This window comes from Harpia harpyja, chromosome 14, assembly GCF_026419915.1.
Source record: "Harpia harpyja isolate bHarHar1 chromosome 14, bHarHar1 primary haplotype, whole genome shotgun sequence".
In the NCBI taxonomy this organism is placed as follows: domain Eukaryota; kingdom Metazoa; phylum Chordata; class Aves; order Accipitriformes; family Accipitridae; genus Harpia; species Harpia harpyja.
Genome location: NC_068953.1, coordinates 11876464 through 11897387, shown reverse-complemented (window position 1 = coordinate 11897387; position 20924 = coordinate 11876464). Strand labels below are relative to the sequence as shown.

The 20924-nt window shown below is 65.3% G+C and overlaps 1 protein-coding gene across 1 annotated transcript; it reads left to right on the top strand.

The window, feature by feature from the left end:
* The first annotated feature begins 316 nt into the window (after positions 1 to 316).
* On the top strand, positions 317 to 20232 carry USP43 (ubiquitin specific peptidase 43). The gene is made up of 16 exons (XM_052807000.1): positions 317 to 690; positions 1135 to 1582; positions 4730 to 4870; positions 8628 to 8728; positions 12618 to 12710; positions 13045 to 13180; positions 13270 to 13393; positions 14172 to 14334; positions 14450 to 14561; positions 15543 to 15646; positions 16018 to 16095; positions 16204 to 16333; positions 16539 to 16887; positions 17385 to 17543; positions 18641 to 18778; positions 18874 to 20232. The coding sequence occupies exons 1-16, from the start codon at positions 317 to 319 to the stop codon at positions 19587 to 19589; spliced, it is 3366 nt and encodes a 1121-aa protein (XP_052662960.1). The 3' UTR covers positions 19590 to 20232.
* The last annotated feature ends 692 nt before the right edge of the window (positions 20233 to 20924 follow it).

Sequence of the window (20924 nt, the reverse complement as noted above, 5' to 3'; positions counted from 1 at the left end):
AGGGCAAGTTGCTGCAGAAACAGCCGATCCTGCTGCAGTCCCCCTCCCTGTGCCGGTGTGGTGCCGTGGGACAGATCCAGGTGGACCAGGGGACTGATCCGGCTGAAAAGTGCCTGTCAAAACCACAGTGGGTTTCCTCTGCTGGTGGTGCTGCAGGTGGAGAGCAGGGAGGTGAACTGGCGGCCTCAGCCATCCTGTGTGTCCCCCCCCCGCCCCAGCCGCACAGGGAGGGCTCAGGTGCTGATCCCTGTGGCTGGGGGAAGGTGGCACTGTCCCTCCCCAGCCAGGCTCTGCCGGACCCCACACGAGCACCCACATGCGGTGCCAGCCGGTGCGGGGTGGGCAGGAGGTGGCCAAAGCCTGCGGGCTCTGCCAGTGCTGGGTTGGTGACCTTGGTTTTGTGGCTCTGTGTGGGGGGAGCCCCATCAGGCCCCAAAACCTCAGTGTGGTGGGCGCAGAGGTGACCATTGTCCGACTGTCCCAGCTAAAAGGTGATAGGATTGGGGCACCTCACAGTGATGCTGTGACATCCTGCGGGCAGCAGGGCAGCGCCGGCGAGGCACGGCTGGGACTCCCAGGAAAAGCCTGGGGTGATGCTGGGGGCGGTGGGGGATGCCGGGGAGGACATGGCCGGGGCTCCCGGGAAAGCCCTGGGGCCATGGAGGGCACAGCGGGCTGGGGTGCCCGGGGGTGATGCTGGGGACGCCGGGGCAGCCGGGGCTCGGCCGCCGATGCCTCCTGCCGCCAGCGGCAGCAGCGGCAGCAGCGGCAGCAGCAGCTCCCCGCGCCTCCTCCTCCTCCTCCTCCTCGTCCTCGTCCTCCTCCTCCTCCTCCCGGCTCCCTTCCCTCTCCCTTCTCCCAGAGCCAGCCCGGCCGGGGGAGGAGCCGGCCGCGCACAAAACCTCCCGCCCGGCCCCTCCGGCCCCCGCACCGGCACCGGCACCGGCGGCGGGGGGCGCCCAGCGCCCGCCCGGGGCCATGAGCGCCGCGGCGGAGCCGGGGCCGGCGGGGCCGGCGGGGCCGGGGGAGGGCGGCGGCCGCCCGGGGCCATGAGCGCGGCGGCGGCGGCGGGGGGGGGGCGGTGGCGGCCCCGGGCGGCGGCGGGGCGGCGGGGGGAGCCCGGCGGGGCGGCGGGCGGGGGGCGGGCGGCGGCGGCGCGCCCTGCGCTCCCTGGGCAGCCTGGCCGGGCGGCTGCTCCGCACCTGGGCGCGCCTGGCCGGGGGCCGCGGGAGCCGCCGCGCCGTCCCGGAGGACGACGAGGGCGGGTTCCGGGGGGGCGGCCCCGGCGGGGAGCGGCGGCAGCGGCGGCGGCCCGGGGGGGGCGGCGGCGGCGGCGGGGAGCGGGAGCGGGAGCGGGGGGGAGCGGCCGCCGGGCGCGCAGGGGCTGCGGAACCACGGGAACACCTGCTTCATGAACGCGGTGGTGCAGTGCCTGAGCAACACGGCCCCGCTGGCCGAGTTCCTGGCGCTGGGCCGCTACCGCGCCCGCGGGGCCCGCGCCGAGGTCACCCACCGGCTGGCCGCCCTGGTCCGCGCCCTCTGGACCCGCGACTACACGCCGCAGCTCTCCGCCGAGTTCAAGGTACCGAGCGCGCCCGTCCCCGCGGCCTCCCGCCACGCCCTGCCCCGGGGATCCCGGCGGCGCGGTCCGCCCCGGCACACCACGGCACCCCCCGGCACCCGCGGCGTCCCCCCACTCGCAGCGCCCACCGGCACCGCTGCTCACAGCACCCGCTCCCCTGCCTCGTCCTCCGCGTGGATCTTGCCCTGCCCTGCCCGACACCGCCAGCCCCGCTGTCCCCCCGGCCCCGCTGCCGTCACCCACCTCTGGCCGGGCTGCCTTCCCCTGAGCTCTGACCCTCCTTGGGCGGGCGAGCTCCCGGTCCCGGCCACCCCACGGAGCCGTAAGGGTGAGCGGGATGCTGGCCGCGATGGTGGGGTAAGGCGGGATGGTGCCCCAGGAGCCCAAGTCAGTGGCCTCAGCCCCCGTCACTGAGTGCGTGTCACATCCCCGCCGGGCACGTGCCAGCGTGCTGCAGGCCTGCGCCCGGCGTGGGGACAAGGGACAGAGTGTCGGGCACAGGGCAGAGCTTCAAGCCTGGCATCGCAGCTCCCCACGCTCAGGGACACGTGTCCGCCGGTGACATTTCAGCAGGACCTGGTGCTGCAATTAAACTGCTGCTGCAATTAAACTTTGTGAAGCGCACAGAGGAGCTGCTGGGAAGCCAGGCCCCTTCCCGGGTTGGGGTTTCTGGCAGCCCTGCCGGCTCCTGTGGCAGTAGCTGGGCTGGTCCTGTGCGGGCAGGGGCCGGGGTACCCGTTTCTCTGCCCCCCCTTTCACAGGGGGACCTGCCTGCCTCCTTTCCCTGCCTGGAGGGTGGCAGCACACACCCCACCAGGACGGCCAGGGTGCAATGGGTGCTCCTGCGGGAGCTCATTGCCTTTCGTTTCCTTGTAGCAAAGTAACCAGCTCTTGCAGCGCTGGGCACAATATTCCATGCCCTCAGGTCCCAAACACACACATTCCTTAGGCACAGAGCAAAAAAAAACCCCAAAACTTCCAGCTTTTGCTTTGAATTTCCTCCCTCGGGGTGGTTATCTGCATCTTCCATGAATTTCCACCTTATTTTTTTTTTAAATATGCCTAAATAAGATTTTTAATATAAGAGCCCAGTCTGCGACTCATTTTGCTTGAAGCCCATCCGCGGTGGCCTTGCTCCCTCTGCTTGTACCAGGATGCCTGTACTGCTGAGTGCAGGGCCAGTGTGGTGGGGGGCCAGAGGGGGGCTCGGGGTGTTTCCCGGTGATGCTGGTGGTCTGATCCCTGTCCCGGTAGGTCCTGGCATGCTGGTTAAAATCAGCACGGATGGTTGGGGTTTAACTGCATCAGCTGGTTAAAACCAACATGGATGGTTGGGGTTTCTCCCTCCCGGTGCTGGTTTTGGGGCTGGGCTCCTAAAATTGTCCTTTCCTGGCTCTGAGCAGCCACCACTGGCCCAGGCTTAGAGATGAGTCCTTGGGGATCCCCAGTTCTGCCTTTTGGGGTGCTCCCTGGGCCCCCTCCTTGGGCTCCCTCAAGGGAGTGGGATTCCCAGCCCCATGCATCCTCCTGCTTTTTTGGGGTCAGGGACCCATCCTGGCTCACACCGCTCCCCCGGGAGCTGCTTACACAGCTCTCATGGGCTGACAGCACATACCCCGGGCTGAGCCCCCGGGGCCACCCGAAACCCAGGCACGTAGCACCGCTGGGACCTCGACCAGCTCGGCAAGGGAGCCGGCTTCGGCGCTGGCTTGGTGGCCTGATGGCACCCCGATGGGCTTATCCTCCCTGGGCACTGCCTCGGCCCCACGGCATTCCCAGCCCCGTTATTCCCACCGTGGCCCCCGGTGAGAGGGGAACCGCCTGTAAGGGCATCGCGCCGCTCGCCTAACAGCAAAATTAATGCTAATTAGCCAAAATGCTGCAGCGTGGCTGATGGCTTGGTGGGGGGCAGGCAGAAAGCACATAGCATTAGGGCCTGATCCAGGCACGGGTGAAGTTGTGGGGCACGGGGATGCTCTGTTTGATGGGGCAGGGGCTGCTGCCATTGGTGGCATGGGGACCTGGGCTTTTGGGGCAGGGTGCCCAGAGGGAGCATCACGGTGGTTTCATTGCCCCCGTGGCTGCTCAGGGCCCAATTCCTGCGCTGTGCATGGAGCTGCATGTCCTGGGGGGGAGGCGAGGCGAGGGGGAGATGGGGGGGATACCCCAGGGAGCCCTGTGAGCACCTCCTGCGGACTCCCTGCAGGGCCAGGGGGAAGGAGGAGAGTGGGTGAGTGGAGGGCAGCCCCGGGCAGGGGGAGCTGGCAGGGCTTTGGATGGAGGGGCAGAGCCTGGCAGGGCAGGCAGCACCCCCTCCCCAGCACTGACCTTGCAGGGGGCTGTCAGGACCCCCCTGGCATATGGCTCCATCAGGGACATCTCTGGTCCCCCTCCCTGGTCTCACCTGCTCCGCTTCAGCTGGAGGGTGCTGAGAGCCAGGCTGCGATGGGCTGAGCATCCCTGGTTTTGGGATGCAGGAAGTTTGCTCAGGGGCTTTCCTCCTGCCTGTGCAGGCAGGGCTGGCAGCTCCCTTGCCCACGGGCCACACATTTGCTTGACTATGAACAGCCCTCATCCCTTCTGGGGACTTGTGTGGCTGGGCTGGCATCGCCAGCATCACCTGGCTGGGGACGCTGAGGCACGGGGAGGCACTGGGCTGGCTGCTGGTGATGGGGTGGCACGTGCAAGCAGGGCCTGGGGAAGAGCTGCTGCCTGCTGGGGCATCCCAACGCTGGGAATCGCCTTCCCCTGGCTGTTACACCGAGTTGATGCCATTGGAGTGCATGAGGCAGGTGACGCTGGTGGGTCTCCATGGGTTGGGCTTGCCCATATGGGTTTGTTGGGGTGTGCCCTGTCCCCTTGCCCGCAGCAAGCTGTCCCCTCCTGGCCTCATCCTGGCAGCTGAAAGCCGGGACACCACAGTGACGGGCCACAGAACTGCTGTCTCGGCCACTTGTGCCCATGTCCCCAGTGCTGTGCTGTCCCCAGGGTGGCCGCGATGTCCCTGCAGAGGCAGGACAAGGGCAGACGCTGGTGCAGGCAGGAAGCAGGGATGGGTTTTTGCTATGGGTGCTAATGAACCAGCCGTTCATTAGTGCCAGGCAGCGTGGCCCGAGGCTCAGCGCCCTCCCTGCCCATCTCTTGCAGAACATCGTCTCCAAGCACAGCTCGCAGTTTCGGGGCAATGCGCAGCACGACGCCCTCGAGTTCCTGCTCTGGCTGCTGGACCGCATGCACGAGGACCTGGGCGCTGCCTCCCCCGCCCAGCAGACCCGTGTCCCCGAGGAGGTGGGTGGCCCCCGCCGGGGTGGCTGCACACCCTGGCTCGGGTGGGGATGTCCACGCTGCGTGTGGGACCGGGGAAGCCGAGACGGCAGACTGGAGTTGTCTCCCCCACGTCAGTATGGGATGGGGATGCGGGTGGTGTGGTTTGGCAGGTGCGTGGGGGGGAGGCTGGCGGGGTCCGGGTGCTGCGGGGCTGGGCAGGGTGGTTGGGGTGCTGGGAGTGTGTGAGGGTGTTGGCAGGAGCCCGTCCAGTTGAGCACTCCGGTTCTGGTGGGCACCCTGGTTCTTGGGGTTGCTCAGTCAGGAGGAGATCCAGCCCCTCCCCGTCCCTCCCCACCTCCAGCTAAGCCCGCCGTAATTACAGCACTCAGAGGCTTTGCTGCTGGCAAAAGGAGTAATTAAGTCTCCTTCCATCCATCTGCGCTCATGGCATCCCCCTGGCCCTGCCTGCTGGCTGCCTGCCTGCCCGCCTGCCGGGCGCTGCCTGTTGCAGCGGATGGATTTGTGCGTTTGCCGCGTCAGCTCGGCTCAGCAGCGTGCTGTCCTCGCTTTGGGGGTGATGCCTGTCTTGGGCACAGGGGTCCTGGGAGCAGCGTCATCCTCCCTGTCGCCAGCGTGGGGAATCGTGGCTGCGGCCGAGGGGTGCAGGCACCCCCTGCCCGGCCGCCAGCGTTGCATGGGCACAGCTCTGTCCCGCATGGGAGAGCTCGGCTGCAGTGCCTGTCTCCAAAGCCCCTGGCCGGGACAGCCCTGTGGCTTCCAGCCCTACTTCGCCGGTGGGCTGCAGCCATCTGTGTACTGAGCTGAGCCGGCCTCAGCCCTGCCTGCCTTTGCCCCGAGGCATTTAGATCCCACAGGCTGTTTGGGAGAGCCTGGCAACGGGCAGCTCCCATTGCTCGCTTGGTAAATGCCAGGTGCCAACGCGTACCGTGGGCTGTGGCGTGATGCTGGCGGTGCCCTCGGCTGCCTGCGCTGGAGCCAGTGCTGTGGCAATGCCCGGGGCGCCTGCCTGGCTCCAGGGATGCGACCCTTTGTGTCCCCCCCCAGCATCCTCGGTTTTGCTCAGCCTCCCCCAGCCCCTCACCACGGTCTCAGCCCCTTTTGGGGGGTGCCACCTGAGCAGCACCCATGTGCCCATGTCCCTCGGGAGGGGGTGCCCCCTGAGGGGTCATGAGCCTGAATAAACAGCTTTGAAGTGTCTGGATGGAGCTGAGCACACAAGCGCCTGTCCTGGTTTTGGGTAGCGTAGGCTGGGGGAGGAGGGTTTGTGCAGGTGCTGAAGGTTGGGGGTGGTGGGGACAGTTCGCTCCTGGTCAAGCCCATGCCAAGGCTCAGGGACCGGGGGAGCTCAGCTGGTGGAAAGCAGAAAACAAGGAGTTTGGTGGTCCAGGGCACGGAGCCGGGCAGACCGGAGGGGTGGAAATACTGTCCTGGCTGGCTGATGGTTTCCCACAAGGTGTCTGCTGTGGCACCCAGCGGACTCTGGGGCCACCCAGGTGGGGACCAAGGCTTGGCTGCCCGGAGGGCTGGAGGAGGAGGAGGTGTCCCCTTGGGTTTCAGGGGGATTCTGGGGGCTGTATGGGGCACAGACAGAGTCCAGGTCCCTTCTGTGCCACACCAGATGGACCCCAGCCCTGGGCAGACCGTAAGGACACGTCAGGCACAGCAGGACCCAGTGCCAGCAGATGGCACGAGGAAAATCCGCCTCCTGGCCAAATACCTCATTGGTTTTCAGTCTTGCTCATCGTGACACCAAAAACTCCTCTTCTTAGCCCAAACAGCCCAGTCCTTCCCCAAGCTACTGAGGCTCCTTTCTGTGACGTCTCTTCTGCCATCGGGCTCCATAGCAGGGGGTGAAGCCGGTGGCTCCTGGCCCCTGTGCAGGGATGGGGGCTCCCTGTGGCTCCCAGGGCAGCAGGCAGGCAGGGAGACAGCAGGCAGGATGCAGGCAAGGAGGTGTCTCCTAACGAGGCAGGTTTGGCTGTGTAACATGGTCATGTCCCAGTGTCCCCATTCCCTACAGAGTGGAGCAGAGGACCTGGCTCCTCTCAGGGTGTCCTGGGTGCGGGGCATGTCTCACCTCCCGCAGCCGGTGCTGGCATCCCCCAAATTCAGCAAAGAAGGCTGCCTCCCCGGCCAGGCGTCCTGCCTTTCCTTGGGATGGAGGAAAGGATCCTGTGCCGGCCCCGGGAGCGAGCAGCAGGGACACAGGCAGCCAGCCAGTACCATCCGCAGTGTCAGTCCCTGCCAAGAGCAGGGAGAGCAGAGGCCGTGCCTCAGTTTCCCCATGCACCAAGCAGGGGGGATGGAGAGAGGGCTCCCTTGTGCAGGGCTCCTTGCCCATCCTGAGGCAGCGTCCGGCCAACAGAGGAACCGGTTTCTCTCGAGGAAGGGGGCCCAGTGCTGCTCCTGCTGTTGCTCAGGGATGTGACACGGGCTTGCCAGGGAGAACGGGTGCGGGCAGCCGGATGGGGAGCACGGCTCGCTGCAGTGGCTCAGGGTGCTGGGAGCTGCTGGATCACACCTGGAGAGAGGTCAAGTGTCTGCAGTGTGGGGGGAGAGGCAGTCGCCCCGCCGTCCGGGGCCGAGATGGTGATGTGGGGAGGTGGCCAAGGGATGGGTCGGCAGTGGAGTAAGCACTCCCCATGGCTGCCTCCCCTGCCAGCTCGGGGGATGCTGGTGGAATGGCACTGCTCCCACCGCCTGCCCCGGACACGTGGCCCCTGAAAGCCTAGCTCTGGGGCAGTGAGTCGGGGTGCTGGGTGCCGTGCCAGGTGCCATGGCTGGGTTCGGCATGCTGGGTGCTGTGCCAGGTCCTGTGCCTGGGCTTGGCATGCCGGGTGCCGTGCCTGGGCTTGCTGCTGGTAAAGGCGCTGGGGAAACACGCAGCAGCGGGGCTGCTTTTCTGGGCAGCTCTGCAGCCCCACGCTGGCACACCTGCCTGGGAGGGCATCACGCCAGCCGGGGCTTTTTTTAGCTCCCCAGTTCTGGTGATTTGCATGCGGTTAATTTGCACACAGCCGTGTTTGCCTCAGGCGGGTGTGAGCATAGGAACGTGCACACCCGCTCCAGGAGCTCTCCTCGCAGACACATGGACACGCACACAGACACATGGACACGCACACAGACACGTGGACACCTGCCCGCTGCAGCATCCCACCGTCTCACCCACCCACACCCCCAGCTCCTTGCAGCACAGCCGGTCCCAGCACCCATGGGTGCATTTGCCAGCACGGTGGGTGCCAGGGTGCCGTGGGCACCTCCCTGCCATGGCTGCCAACCCTGCAGGCATGTGCCCACGGGTGCTGGGGCTCCTTGGCGGGGGGGACGTTGCTGGGGGATCAGCTTCCCCCCCTCCTCCAAGCTTTCCCCTGCCGGAGGTGCCCATGCTGCAGTGTGGATAAGCCAGCCCAGCCGACTCGCCCAGGATTTCCCTCCTGGAGCATTTCAGCCGGGATCAAATATGTTTCCAGCTCCAATTCCTCAGTGCCCAGAAGCTCCGGACACCGGGGCTGCGGCTGATCGGATGGGGCATACCCCAAAATTTCCCCAGGAGAAGGCACACAGGGACCCTGGAGGGCATGGCAGTACTGGGCCGGCAGGTGCTGGGCAGGGGTCACTTTGGCATCACCTTCAGCCTGTCCTCATGCAGTGGGGACACCGAAGCTGGGCTTGGCTCGCTGGGATGTGTCCCCAACCCCTCAAGGGCTTGGGGTCACCCTGACACCTCTCTCACCCCTCTCGTCTCTTGTCCCCGCAGCCCAGCAAGGATGGGAGCGACAGTGCCAGCAGCTCCCCACCGGCCGCCCAGCATCCCTGCGGGCAGAGCTTCGTGCAGAGCCACTTCCAGGCGCAGTACAGGTGAGCGGGGAGGGCCAGATCCTGCCCAGCCGGGGGCTTCACTCTCCTGCGAGCCCTGGGCAGTGCTGGAGGGGCTTTGCTAGTGGGCAGCCAGACTCTGTGAGCCCAGGGAAGGGATGAGCCGGGGAGCAGCCCTGCAGAGACGCTCCATCCATCCAGACGTTTCTTGCTCCACTTTAATGCCAGCAAATACTTTTGCAAGTGCTGAAGAGGACACGGGGAGGGTCAGAGCCCAATTCCCTGTGGCAGCGAGTGGGGTGTTCTGCCCATTCCCCACCCCTGTCGCAGCCCCGGGGCTCCTGGTAATTAGCTCAGAAGCATGGGGAGCAGCAGAATTAAGATGAAGGTATGTTTTATTTGCACAGTGCAATGCTGGTGGCATTGTCCAGGGTGTGTGAGTGCAGCAGGATGGGGGTGATGGGCCAGGCAGCTCTTGGCCAGAGAGCGTGAATTGTTTTGTTAAGGACTGATCCAGAGCAGGGTCTGAACCGCATCCCTGGGGTCGGGTTTTGGTGCGGATGGGTGCCTGGTCCGTGGGAGTGAGGGCACAGAGGGTGACATCAGCCACATCCAGTGTCACCTCCTGGCATGGAGATGGACACAGGCAGACCCCAGCCCTGCCCCTGGGCATTTCATACCCCCAGCCTTCAGAGACCCCACCGCCCGCCTCTCCTTGGCCTTAATGAAGCCTTGAGCTCTTCTGTTCATTATCACCGCCCCAGGGTGGGGAGAGCTACCAGGAGATGGCTTTTGCTGGGACAGCTGGTTTTGCACTCCAACAGCAGTTGGCTGGCAAAAGCAAGGCGGCTGCTGAGCCGGCAGGGCTGGGAAGGCTCAGCCTGGGGAGACAGGCAGGGCTGCAGGCAGGGGTTGGGCAGGGGATGCCCTGGTTGTTCTCCATCACTGCTGCTGGGTTGGTGGTGGTGGGTGGTAGAGCAACCCAGTAAGGCTTGGTGTCCCTCAAGGGTCCCTACTGGGACCAGTACAATTTAAAATCTTCATCAATGGCATGGTGGGATTGAGTGCAGCCTCAGCGAGTTGGCAGGTGACAGCAAGCTGAGCGGTGCCATTCATCACTGGAGGGAGGGGATGCCATCCAGGGGGGCCTTGTTGGGCTGGAGGAGTTGGCCTATTTGAACCTCATGAAGTTCAACCTGGCCAAGTGCAAGTTCAAGCAGGCCAGGTACAGACTGGGTGGTGAATGGAGAAGGACTTGGGGATACTGGTGGATGAAAAATGGGATGTGAGCAGGCAACGTGCGCTCGCAGCCCAGAAAGCCAACCATATCCTGGGCTGCATGACAAGAAGCGAGGCCAGCAGGTCGAGGGAGGGGCTTCTCCCCTCTACTCTGCTTTGGTGAGACCCCACCTGCAGTACTGCGTCCAGCTCTGGGGTCCTCAGCACAGGAAAGACATGGACCTGTTGGAGCGGGTCCAGAGAAGAAATGATCAGAGGGCTGGAGCACCTCTCCTGTGAAGACAGGCTGGAGAAGAGAAGGCTCCGGGGAGACCTTAGAGTGGCCTTTCAATATAGAAAGGGGGCTTCCAAGAAAGATGGAGAGAGACTTTTTGCCAGGGTCTGTAGTGACAGGAAAAGGGGCAACTGTTTTAAACTGCAAGAGGACAGGGTTAGGTTGGACATAAAGAAGAAATTTTTTACGATGGGAGTTGTGAGGCACTAGAACAGGTTGCCCAGAGAGGTTGTGGATGCCCCATCCCTGGAAGTGTTCAAGGCCAGGTTGGATGGGGCTTTGAGCAACCTGGTCTAGTGGAAGGTGTCCCTGCCCATGGCAGGGGGGTTGGACGGGATGGTCTCTGAAGGTGCCTCACAACCCAAACCATTCAGTGGTTCTATCACAGGAGTCAGGATCCAGGTTGTCCCAAGCCTGTCCCAGAGGACAGCATGGGGATGCTCCCACACGCAGGCAATGGGACACCCCACATGTTCATCTGGCTGAGACTCACGGGATGCTCGGGTGGGCCAGCATCTGGCCACCCCATCCCCATGCCACGGCATTGCAGGTGTGAGGGGACACATCTGGCATCACAAGTCCTTCCTCCTGTCTCAATTAATCCCTCGCCCTGTATGAAAAAAAGGCGCTTTAATTATCCACCCCCTCCACGTGCCAGAGCCCGTCTGTGTGCAAAAGGATTTATTAATTTGTGCGGCTGCTTCCCAGGGAGCTCGGTGGCTCTTTGAGGTGACAAATAACAAGGACTCAGGATTTTGATTTGGTTTTTAATTTGTTTTTCCCCTTTTTGTTGAATAAAAAGGAGGAAAAAAAAGAAATAAAAAAGACAGAATTAAAAAGAAACCAGAGGTAAGGTGTTGGCATTGCAACCAAGTTGGTGAGGGGCCTGGAGCACAAGTCTTATGAGGAGCAGCTGAGGGAGCTGGGGCTGTTCAGTCTGGAGAAGAGGAGGCTGAGGGGAGACCTTATCGCTCTCTACAACTACCTGAAAGGGGGTTGTAGTGAGGTGCGCACTGGTCTCTTCTATCAGGTGGCTGGAGATAGGACGAGAGTAAATGGCCTCAAGTTGAGGCAAGGGAGATTTAGGTTAGATATTAGGAAAAAATTTTTTACTGAGAAGGTTGTCAGATATTGAAATAGGCTGCCCAGGGAAGTGGTTGAGTCACCATCCCTGGAGGTATTCAAAAAGCGCATAGGCAAGGCACTTCAGGACATGGTTTAGTGGGCATGGTTGAAAGTTGGACTTGATCTTGAAGGTCTTTTCCAACTTAAATGATTCTATGATTCTATGATTCTATGATTAAAGGTTCATTTAAGCCAGGCTTTGGTGGAGCATCTCCTGGGAGATGCTGTGGGAGATGGGGAAGCCTCCCTGCTGGCAGGGGGACCTGGTCCTCCCTGGTGGCCCCATGCCCCCCAGCAGAGCAGACGGGTCCCCCCTCACTGTCCCCAGGGCTCCCCTGGAGCCGGTGGCTGTGCCACGGCAGGGACCGGGCAGGCTGAGCCAGCAGCACCAGGGTAGCTGGCGGTGTCCATGCGGCACAGTCTGTGTCCCGGCAGCAGGGCTGGATACTGCCCCGGCTCCATGCTGGCAGGCTGGGAATGGGAGTGCTGGGAGCGCAGGCAGGGTGGGTGCAGGATCTGTCCCTGCGGTAGTGATGGGGCTACCACCCCGTCGGGTGCAGGATCTGGCCCTGCGGTGGTGGCAGGCAGCTGGTTCCCAGCAGGTGGATGGGGAGTGCAGCAGGACCGTGGTGTCCCCTGGGTGCAGCTTGCCGGTGGGACGGTCCCCAGCCGGTGCCACCACTGCCTCTGCCTCTGGCCGTGAGTGCCAGGGCGGGCAAGGGGCAGTGGTACCTCCCCAGGGAACACACTGGGGCTTGTCATGGGGCTGCAGCCAGCTGCCCTTTTGCTGCCCGTCACTGCCTCCTCCCTGCAGCCCAGCCACAGCCCTGCTTTTCGGGAGGGCTCCTGTCCCCTCCCAGCCTCCCCAGGCGTTGTCCCTGCTTAAGCCCCACCGGGGTGGGCTGGGGTCACCCCAAAGCCTCCAGGAGCCAGAAGCCACCCTGGGCTCTGCGAGCCCTTGGGAGGGGGAGCAGGATTTGGGGGGGTTTCGGGGCCACAGCTACGCATGGGAGTGGGAAACCCCCCAGCCCTGGGATTTCACTCTGGCTTCTCTAGCACCAGTTACTGTGGGCGCCCTTGTTAGGTTTCAGAGTGAACAGACCATTGGACTGGGCAGGCGGGTACCAGCTCTGGTGCCTCGCCATGGCAGGAGGTTGTGCAAACCTTGTGTGATGCTGGGGCCATCTCAGCCCTGTGGGATGCGGTACCAGTGTCAGGGCGCTGCAGCCCCAGGGTGGGGACTCTGGGGGTGCTGTCCCTGCACGGGTGACACGTCCCGGCCGTGTTTCACAGGTCCTCCCTGACGTGCCCTCACTGCCTGAAGCAGAGCAACACCTTCGACCCCTTCCTGTGCATCTCCCTGCCCATCCCGCTGCGCCAGACCAGGTGAGCCTGGCCCCGCACCTCCCCAGCCGCTCGTTGGCGCGGCAAGAGGCACATCCACCGCCCAGCAAGGTGTCGGCTCCAACCAGAGTGATTCGCATCTTTTGGGGTAGATAATTAACGAGGGAGGTGGTGGCAGCATTGGGATGGGTGACGGCCACCGCCACCGGAGCTGTGTCCGATGGGTGTTTGCTACCCTGGAGTCGGAGCCACTGCACCAGGACGTGGGTCCATCCAGCATGGTCACGAGCGGTGTCGGGTCTCAGCGTGGCGCGCGGTGGCTTTCCCCGCTGAGGGGGGTGTGTGTGTGTCTGTGTGTATCCCCCGGTGTCCCCAGGGCTCTCAACGTCACCCTGGTGCTGCAGTGCGAGCGCCGGCGGTTCGTGCGGGTGGGGCTGGCCGTGCCCCTGCTGGGCACCGTGGCTGAGCTGCGGGAGATGGTGGCGCGGGAGGGACGCATCCCCCCGGAGCAGGTAACGGGCAGGGGCGGGGGGACACGGGGTGGGGGACAACAAGACCCCCCCCCTCAGGGACGCTGAGGGTGCCGGGTGCCGTCCTGCAGGTGATCCTGGCCGAGGTGTCCCCGCGGGGCTTCCTGCGCTCCCTGGGTGACGCGGAGGAGCTGGGTGCTGCCGGGGAGGGGGCTCCCCTCTACGCCTTCCAGCCCCCCCCTGCCCGCCGCGCAGGTACCGCCCCCCTCCCCTCCCGATTGGCTGGCAGCTGGCTACCTGCGCAGCCCTGATTGGTTGGGAGCGACTCCTGCGGGGCTGGGAGTGGCGGGATGGGAGCAGTGCTGGGGGAGGCAGGAGCATCCCCGGGATTGGTGGGAGGTGGTGGTACCCCTCGCTGTGATTGGTGGCAGGCAGGTGTGCTCTGCTGTGATTGGTGGGAGCCTTGTTCTCCCTTCCCCCCAGCCCCATGATCGGTTGGAAGCAGGTGTGCTCTGCTGTGATTGGTTGGAGGCAGGTGTGCTCTACTGTGATAGGTTGGAAACAGGTGTGCTCTGCTGCGATTGGTTGGAAGCAGGTGTGCTCTGCTGCAGTTGGAGGCAGGTGTGCTCTGCTGTGGTTGGTTGGAGGTGTGTGTGCTCTGCTGTGATTGGTTAGAAGCAGGTGTGCTCTGCTGCAGTTGGTTGGAGGCAGGTGTGCACTGCTGTGATTGGTTGGAAGTGGGTGTGCTCTGCTGCGATTGGTTGGAGGCAGATGTGCTCTGCTGCAGTTGGTTGGAGGCAGGTGTGCTCTGCTGCGATTGGTTGGAGGCAGGTGTGCTCCTCTGTGATTGGTTGGAGGCAGGTGTGCGCCGCTGTGATTGGTGAGGCCGTGTCCCCTGGGCTGTGGTTGGTGGGAAGCAGGGGGTGCGGGAGGCGGTGCTGCAGGCAGGGGAGCACCGGCAGCTCCCGGCAGCAGGCAGGGCGCCCCATGGTGCTGAACCGGAGCCCCTTGATGACCCCCGCCCTGCCCGCAGGGTGCCCCCGCAGCCTGCCCGCCTCCCCCGGGGCGGCCCACCCGGATGGGCAGCGCCTGCTGCCCGCCGCTGCCCGCTCCTCCGACTGCCTGCACCGCGGGGCGGGCGGCCGCATCCTGCTGCTGCTCTGCAACACGGCGGGCGCCGGGCCACGGCTCGCCAGGTACCTGCCCGCCCTGCCCACGCTTTGCCTGCGCGCCGCCCTCCCTTCCTTCCCCCCCGTGGGAGGAGGCGCGGGGGTGTCCCCCGTCAGCCAGGTGTCCCCCCGCTGTCCCCAGGTTCGGGCCGCCGCTGGTGCTGCGGGAGGAGCGGGGCGTCTCCTGGGAGCAGCTCCAGCAGAGCATCCTGGCTCAGCTGCGGGCGCTGCTGCGGGGCGAGGTGCAGGCGCAGGTGAGCTGGAGGGGGGACGCCACTGTCCCCTCCCGGGGACGCGCTCGGCCGGGGCTGCTGGCAGCTGCTGCCACCGCGGCCGTGGGGGGGGTGGAGCCATGGGTGGCCGCAGTGTCCCCATGGGTGGCCACAGTGGAGCCATGGGTGGCCGCGGTGTCCCCATGGGTGGCCACAGTGTCTCCTGGATGGCCACGGTGGAGCCATGGGTGGCCACGGTGTCTTCTGGATGGCCACGGTGGAGCCGTGGGTGGCCACGGTGTCTCCTGGGTGGCCACGGTGTCTCCTGGATGGCCACGGTGGAGCCATGGGTGGCTGTGGTGGCACCATCACTGGCTGTGGTGGCACCATGGGTGACCATGGTGGAGCTGTGCTTGGTTGCAGGGTCACTGTGGGTAGCCAACGGTGTCACTGCGGGTGGTTGTGGTGGCCCTGGGGGTGGCTGTGTTGATGCTGGTGGCTGATGGGTCACGGGGCATGGCTATGCTGGCCCTGTGGGCAGTCATATTCACACTGCAGGCAGCCAGCGGTGTCACCATGGGTGGCCACAGTGTCACTGTGGCTGGCAGTGGTGTCCCTGTGGGTGGTCATGTTGTCATTGCAGGTGGCCAATGGTGTCACCATGGGTGGCCACAGCGTCACCGTGGATGGCCACAGTGCCACCCGGCTCCCACGGCAGAGCCGCCCCAGCCCAGCCACCCTCCCCAGTACGCAGGTGCCACCATCCCACAGGCGCTGGGGTCCCCATGCTGCCCCTTTGCCCCCCCCAGCCACACCACAGCCAGCGGGATGGGTCATCCCCCAGCCCTGTGTCCCCGTCCCCACGGGTGTCCCCTGGCAGCCTGGCCACGGGGACCAAAGAAATCTGATTTTGGGGGCTTTTTTTTGTCCTCTGTCACAATGCACGGCTCCCCCCAGGTGCTGCTGGAGAGCAGAGGGGGCTCTGCCCCCCAACCAGCCCCACAGCCCCCTCTCCCCTTGCAGGGCGCGGGAGCCCTCTTCCGCATCTGCCTGGCCGGGGGCTCGGCCCCCTGCACCTACCTGTCCCCGCAGGACCCCCGCCCTCTCTGCCACCCCGCCATTGACAGGTAAGGGCACTGCAGGGGCAGGATTGTCCCCAGACTGTCCCCTTGTTCCCTGGGGGTGGCCAGTGGTGACACCGTGGTCACAGTGTTCCTGTGGGTGGCTGTGGTGTCCCTGTGTGTGGTTGCGTTGGCACCATGGGTGGCCAAAGGTGTCCCTGTGGCTGGGGACGTGGCCATGGGGGTGGCCAGTGGTGTCACCATGGGTGGCCACGGTGGTGGGAGGGTCCCTGGGATTGGTGGGTCCCCAGCCCCGTGTCCCTGCCGTGGGTGCTACATGGGGAGGTGGTGGCTGTCCATGCCTGGCACCGCAGGGTGGCAAGGGGGTGGCCCCACAGGGACAGGGGGTTCATCTCACCTCATCCTTGCCTCCCCAGAGCCCTGCAGCTGAGCGGGACAGGTGGCCCTCCCCACGTGAAGCTGACGGTGGAGTGGGACGCGAGCACCAAAGAGCGGTGAGTCCCGTGCACCCAGGGGTGGGTGGGGACACCCCAGTACTCAGGTCACCCTCCCTGACCCCCACCCCCACGGTGTCATGTCACTGCCCTCCCGCCCTGCCGCAGCCTTTTCGGCAACATCCAGGAGGAGGTGGTGCAGGACGCAGAGAGCGTGCGGCTGCAGCAGCAAGCACACCGGCAGCAGCACAGCTGCACGCTGGACGAGTGTTTCCAGCTCTACACCAAGGAGGAGCAGGTACCGAGCACCCCGCCAGCCGCGTGGGCAGCGGGCACCCTGCCCGCACCCTGCCCGCACCCTGCCCTCACCCGGCAGAGCCGCTGCCGAGGGCAAGCTCTGCCCACGGCACGGCAGCTGTTGGCTTTTGCGGTGCTGGGGGTGGCTTTAGAGGTGGCAGGGGGGTGTTGTGGAGGGAGGTGGCCATGGCCCGTGGTGTCCCCAGCTGGCCCCGGATGACGCCTGGCGCTGCCCGCACTGCAAGGTGCCCCAGCAGGGCACGGTGAAGCTGAGCCTCTGGACGCTGCCCGACATCCTCATCATCCACCTCAAGCGCTTTCGCCAGGTGGCTGAGCACCGGCACAAACTCACCACGCTGGTGAAGTTCCCCCTGCGGGGTCTCGATATGGCCCCCCACGTGGCGCAGCGGGGCCAGGCCGGCGGGCAGCTGATGGGGCGCTGGGCGCCCTGGCAGCCCCCCCTCTGCCTGCCCCCGAGCTGCCCCCGCGACTACCTCTACGACCTCTACGCCGTCTGCAACCACCACGGCAGCATGCAGGGCGGCCACTACACTGGTGAGCGTTGGGGGTGTGTGGGGGGGGCTCGGGGTGTGGAAGCAGGATGGGGGTATGCCATGGGGCAAGATGTGGGGGGTGTGCTGTGGGGCACAGTATGGAGCTTAGGGGCACTGCAGGGGGTATGCCATGGGGTACAGCATGAGGTTGGGGGGCACTGGAGGGGGATGTGCCATGGGGCACAGCATGGGGTGCATAGAGCATTGCAGAGGGTTATGATATGGGGCAAGGCATGGGGCTGTGGAGGCAAGTGCAGGGGGTATGCCGTGGGGCACAGCACAGGAGACCCGGTGCGCAGGGGACACGCAGGATGGCGTTGCAGCCACGCCAGGGCAGGCGTGGCACTGGGGCGTGCCCCCCAACAGCATCCTGCACCCCCAGGCTGTCCCCACACCATGGGGCTCATGCTCCCCGCTGCACCCTGGGGTTGGGGGGCCTAGGGCAGAGCCCGGGGCCCCACCTCACCCCCTGTGTCCGTCCCCCCCCACTGTCCCCAGCCTACTGCTGCAATGCCCTGGATGGGCGGTGGTACAGCTACGACGACAGCAGGGTGGAGGGGGTGCAGGAGGCGGAGGTGAGCACCCGCAGCGCCTACATCCTCTTCTACCAGCGCCGCAACGCCGTGCCCGCATGGTCGGCCAGCAGCTCCGTCAGGGGTGAGCACCCCCACCTCCCTGCCCGCCTGCACCCCAACAGCGCCCGGGCACCCCGACGTCACCGCCCCGGGCACGCAAGGCACGGCCGAGCGCACGCACGGGCACGCAGAGTATGGTACACGCACGTGCAGCAGAGCCAAACGCGTGTGCGTTCAGCACATGCACACACAGCGTGGGGTGTGCGCACAGAGCACAGCTGCATACGCACGCATGCATGTGGACATGCATGCACGCCCATGCGTGGACACCATGGCAGGCGGGCACGTACACCCACACGGAGCACAGCTGCATGCACGCAAAGACATGCATGCACACCCGTGCATGGACAGTATGGTAGGCACATAGGCACACAGCATAGCTAAGCGTGCACACGTGCACATGCATGCCTGTGCACACTGGCACACAGCGTTGTGCACACACAGCACAGCCAAATGCACACACTTGCAGGCAGGCGCATGAACAGTGCGGTGGGTGCACGTGCACAGTCACTCACGTGGCACAGCTGAGTGCACATGCCTGCACACGATATGGTACGTGCATATGCAGCAGAGCCACATGCGTGTATGTTCAGCACACGCACAGGCAGCATGGTGTGTGCACACAGCACAGCTGCATGTACGGGAACATGCATGCACGCCAGTGCGTGGGCAGTACAGCGGGCAGGTGCACGCACACATACAGCATAGCCAAGTGTGCACGTGAATGCTGTGCACATCGACGTGGTGTTGCGCACGTACAGCGCAGCCACGTGCACACCCTTGCACACATGCATGAACAGGCACGTGTGCACACAGTCACACAGCCCAGCCAAGGGCGCACACATGTGTGTGCCGGTGCACAGCGTGGTGGGCACGCGGTCACACAGCACAGCTGGCGTGTGCGGCATCGCAGGTGCGCGCGCACCCCGTCTGCTTGCAACTGCAGCCACGCGGCACGGCGTGCTCATGCTCGCCACGCGCTGGTGCGCGCACACCCGCACAGCGACGCGCGCGCAGCTGCTCGCAGCCCCGCGCTCCCCCCGTGGCCGAGCGCTCTGGGGTGCGGGCACGGCAGCACCCCTCGCCCCGCAGCCCGGCTCAGCCTCCCGCTCCCCGCAGGCTCCACCGCCGCCTCGCTCGCCGATCACTGGCTGGCCCGCCTGGGCGGCAGCACGTGGGACACCGCGGCCTCGCAGCCCTCGGCCACCCGGTCCTCCCCGCCTGGCACCCCCGATGCCACCGCCGCCCTGGAGAAGGGTGATGCTGAGCACCCCCTCCCCACCCCAGCACCCTGGCGTCGCTCCCAGATCCTCCCACTTATTTGGTTTTTTTTTTTTTTTTTTTAATTGCAGGTGGCTTCGAGGCCAGACCCTTGGTGCGCAGCGTCCAGGGCCGCAGCCTCAGCGTCAAGGTCTCGCCCACCGGTGGCCACCCCAGGGCCGTGCCCCCGCGTTGGTCCTTTGCCGGCAAGGAGCGGGGCCGGCCGGGGGTCCCGGGGGAGCTGGTGGCCTACCTGGAATCGGGGCGCCGGCCCCGCTGCACCCGCCGCTCCCTCCTCCCGCTCGGCACAGGTGGGGAGAGCGGCTCCGACACCCCCCCGGCCCCCAGCCCCGCGCCAGCCGGCCCTCCGAAACAGCCCGACAAGGGGCAGGAGGAGGCGGGCAACCCCCGAGCCCCCCGCCAACCCCTCCGCATGCCAACGCTGCGGCGAGCCGCCAGCGCCGGTGCCGAGGGGTCCCTGCGCCTGCCCCCCAAAAGCCAGAGCAGCCCGGGGCGGAGCGGGGAGGGGACGGGGGGGCTCCGCCGCCCCGGGCTGCCGCAGCCGGAGGGGGACGCGGGTGTCCCTCTGGCACGGCTGTCCCCCGGCCCGGCAGCCATGGCGCGCTCACAGAGCTCGGCCAGCCTGCCCCCGCGTCCCAAGGGGGGCCTGCGGCGCTCGGCCTCGCTGGGCAGGGGCGCGGGGGGGCCCCCGCTGCCTGCCCGGGGCCCCCTTGGGACCGTGCTGCAGCAGGGACGGCAGCCCATGGGCTCGCTGTGCCGCCCGGCCGTGCCCGAGTCCAGCTTCTGAGCCAGGGCCGGCGGGCATCCCCACCCGGGGCAGCTCAAACGAGGGGCTCCTGAACTGGGGGCTGCCAAACTGGGGCTATCCCAAACTGGGGGTGTCTCAACCCAAGGGCTCCTGAACCAGGGGATCCCAATCAAGGGCATCCTAAAGCAGGGTCATCCTGAACCAGGAACATCCTAACCTGGGGGCATCCCAAACCAGGGCATCCCCAAACTGGAGGCATTCAGGTATCCCGAAGCTGGGTCATCCCAAACCTGGGGCTCCTGAACCGGGGGTATCCCAAACCGGGAGCACCCCAAACCAGAAGCTCCTAAATCAGGGCATCCAGTCCCAGGGCATCCTGCCCCAGGGGCATCCTGAACTGGGGGCATCACCCACTCACCTCCCCATGCCCCTTCCCCGGAAGCAGGCAGGCGGGCACGGGCTCCGCCAGCTCGAAGACGTGAGAGTATTTATTGTACCAGGAGAGTTTTATTCAGAGATGCTTTTTGTTTTCTAAAAGGCGACTATTTTGGGGGGGCGGGCGGGCGGGTCCCCCACACCAAGATCTATGCAATACGCGATTCCTCCAGCCAGCTTTTGTACGCGGGGGTGCAGCCCCCACCGCCGGCGGTTTCTATTAAAGACACGTGAAAGGAGCCCAGTGCAGTGCCTGGGGGGGGCCAGTGTCCATCCCAGGGGACATATCCAGGGGTGGGAAGGGCTTCATGTCCCATTGGTGGTGGTCCCAGTGCTGTGGTGTGTGCTGTGGATCGGGGTGGTGGGGATCAGCCTGGGAGTGGGGCTTGGTGGGGGTCAGTGGTAGCCAGATCCTGTCCCGGCGTGGTGGTTGTGTGCCTGGTGGGAGGTCCGGGAGGTGGTGGCAGCACCAGGAGCACCAGTGATGGTACCTCTGCCAGGGCAGAGGAAGGGGATGTCTGGAGAAACTTGGTGCAGCCACAGCAGGAGGCAGGGATGGAGGTGGATGAGGTGGGATCAAGGTGGAGATGAAGATGGAGGTGGAAGAGAGGAAGAGGATGCTGGAGGTAGACATGGAGATGAGTGTAGAGGAAGTGGGATTGGGGTGGTGGTGGAGGAGACGAAGGTGGAAGTGGAGGAGATAGAGGTGGACGAGGTGGGATGGGGGTGGAGGTGATGGAGGAGACTGGGACAGAAGTGGGGGAGATGGAAGGCGAGATGGAAGCAGGATTGGGTTGAAGTGGAGGAGGAGATGAAGGTGGAGGAGACCCTTGGTGGTGGGCTGCTCTAGGCCACCTCCCAGCTTGCAGTGCCACTGCTGGTGCCATGGCTGTGACCCTGTTTTGCAGCAGGTGACAAATGTGGGTTTGTCACCCATGT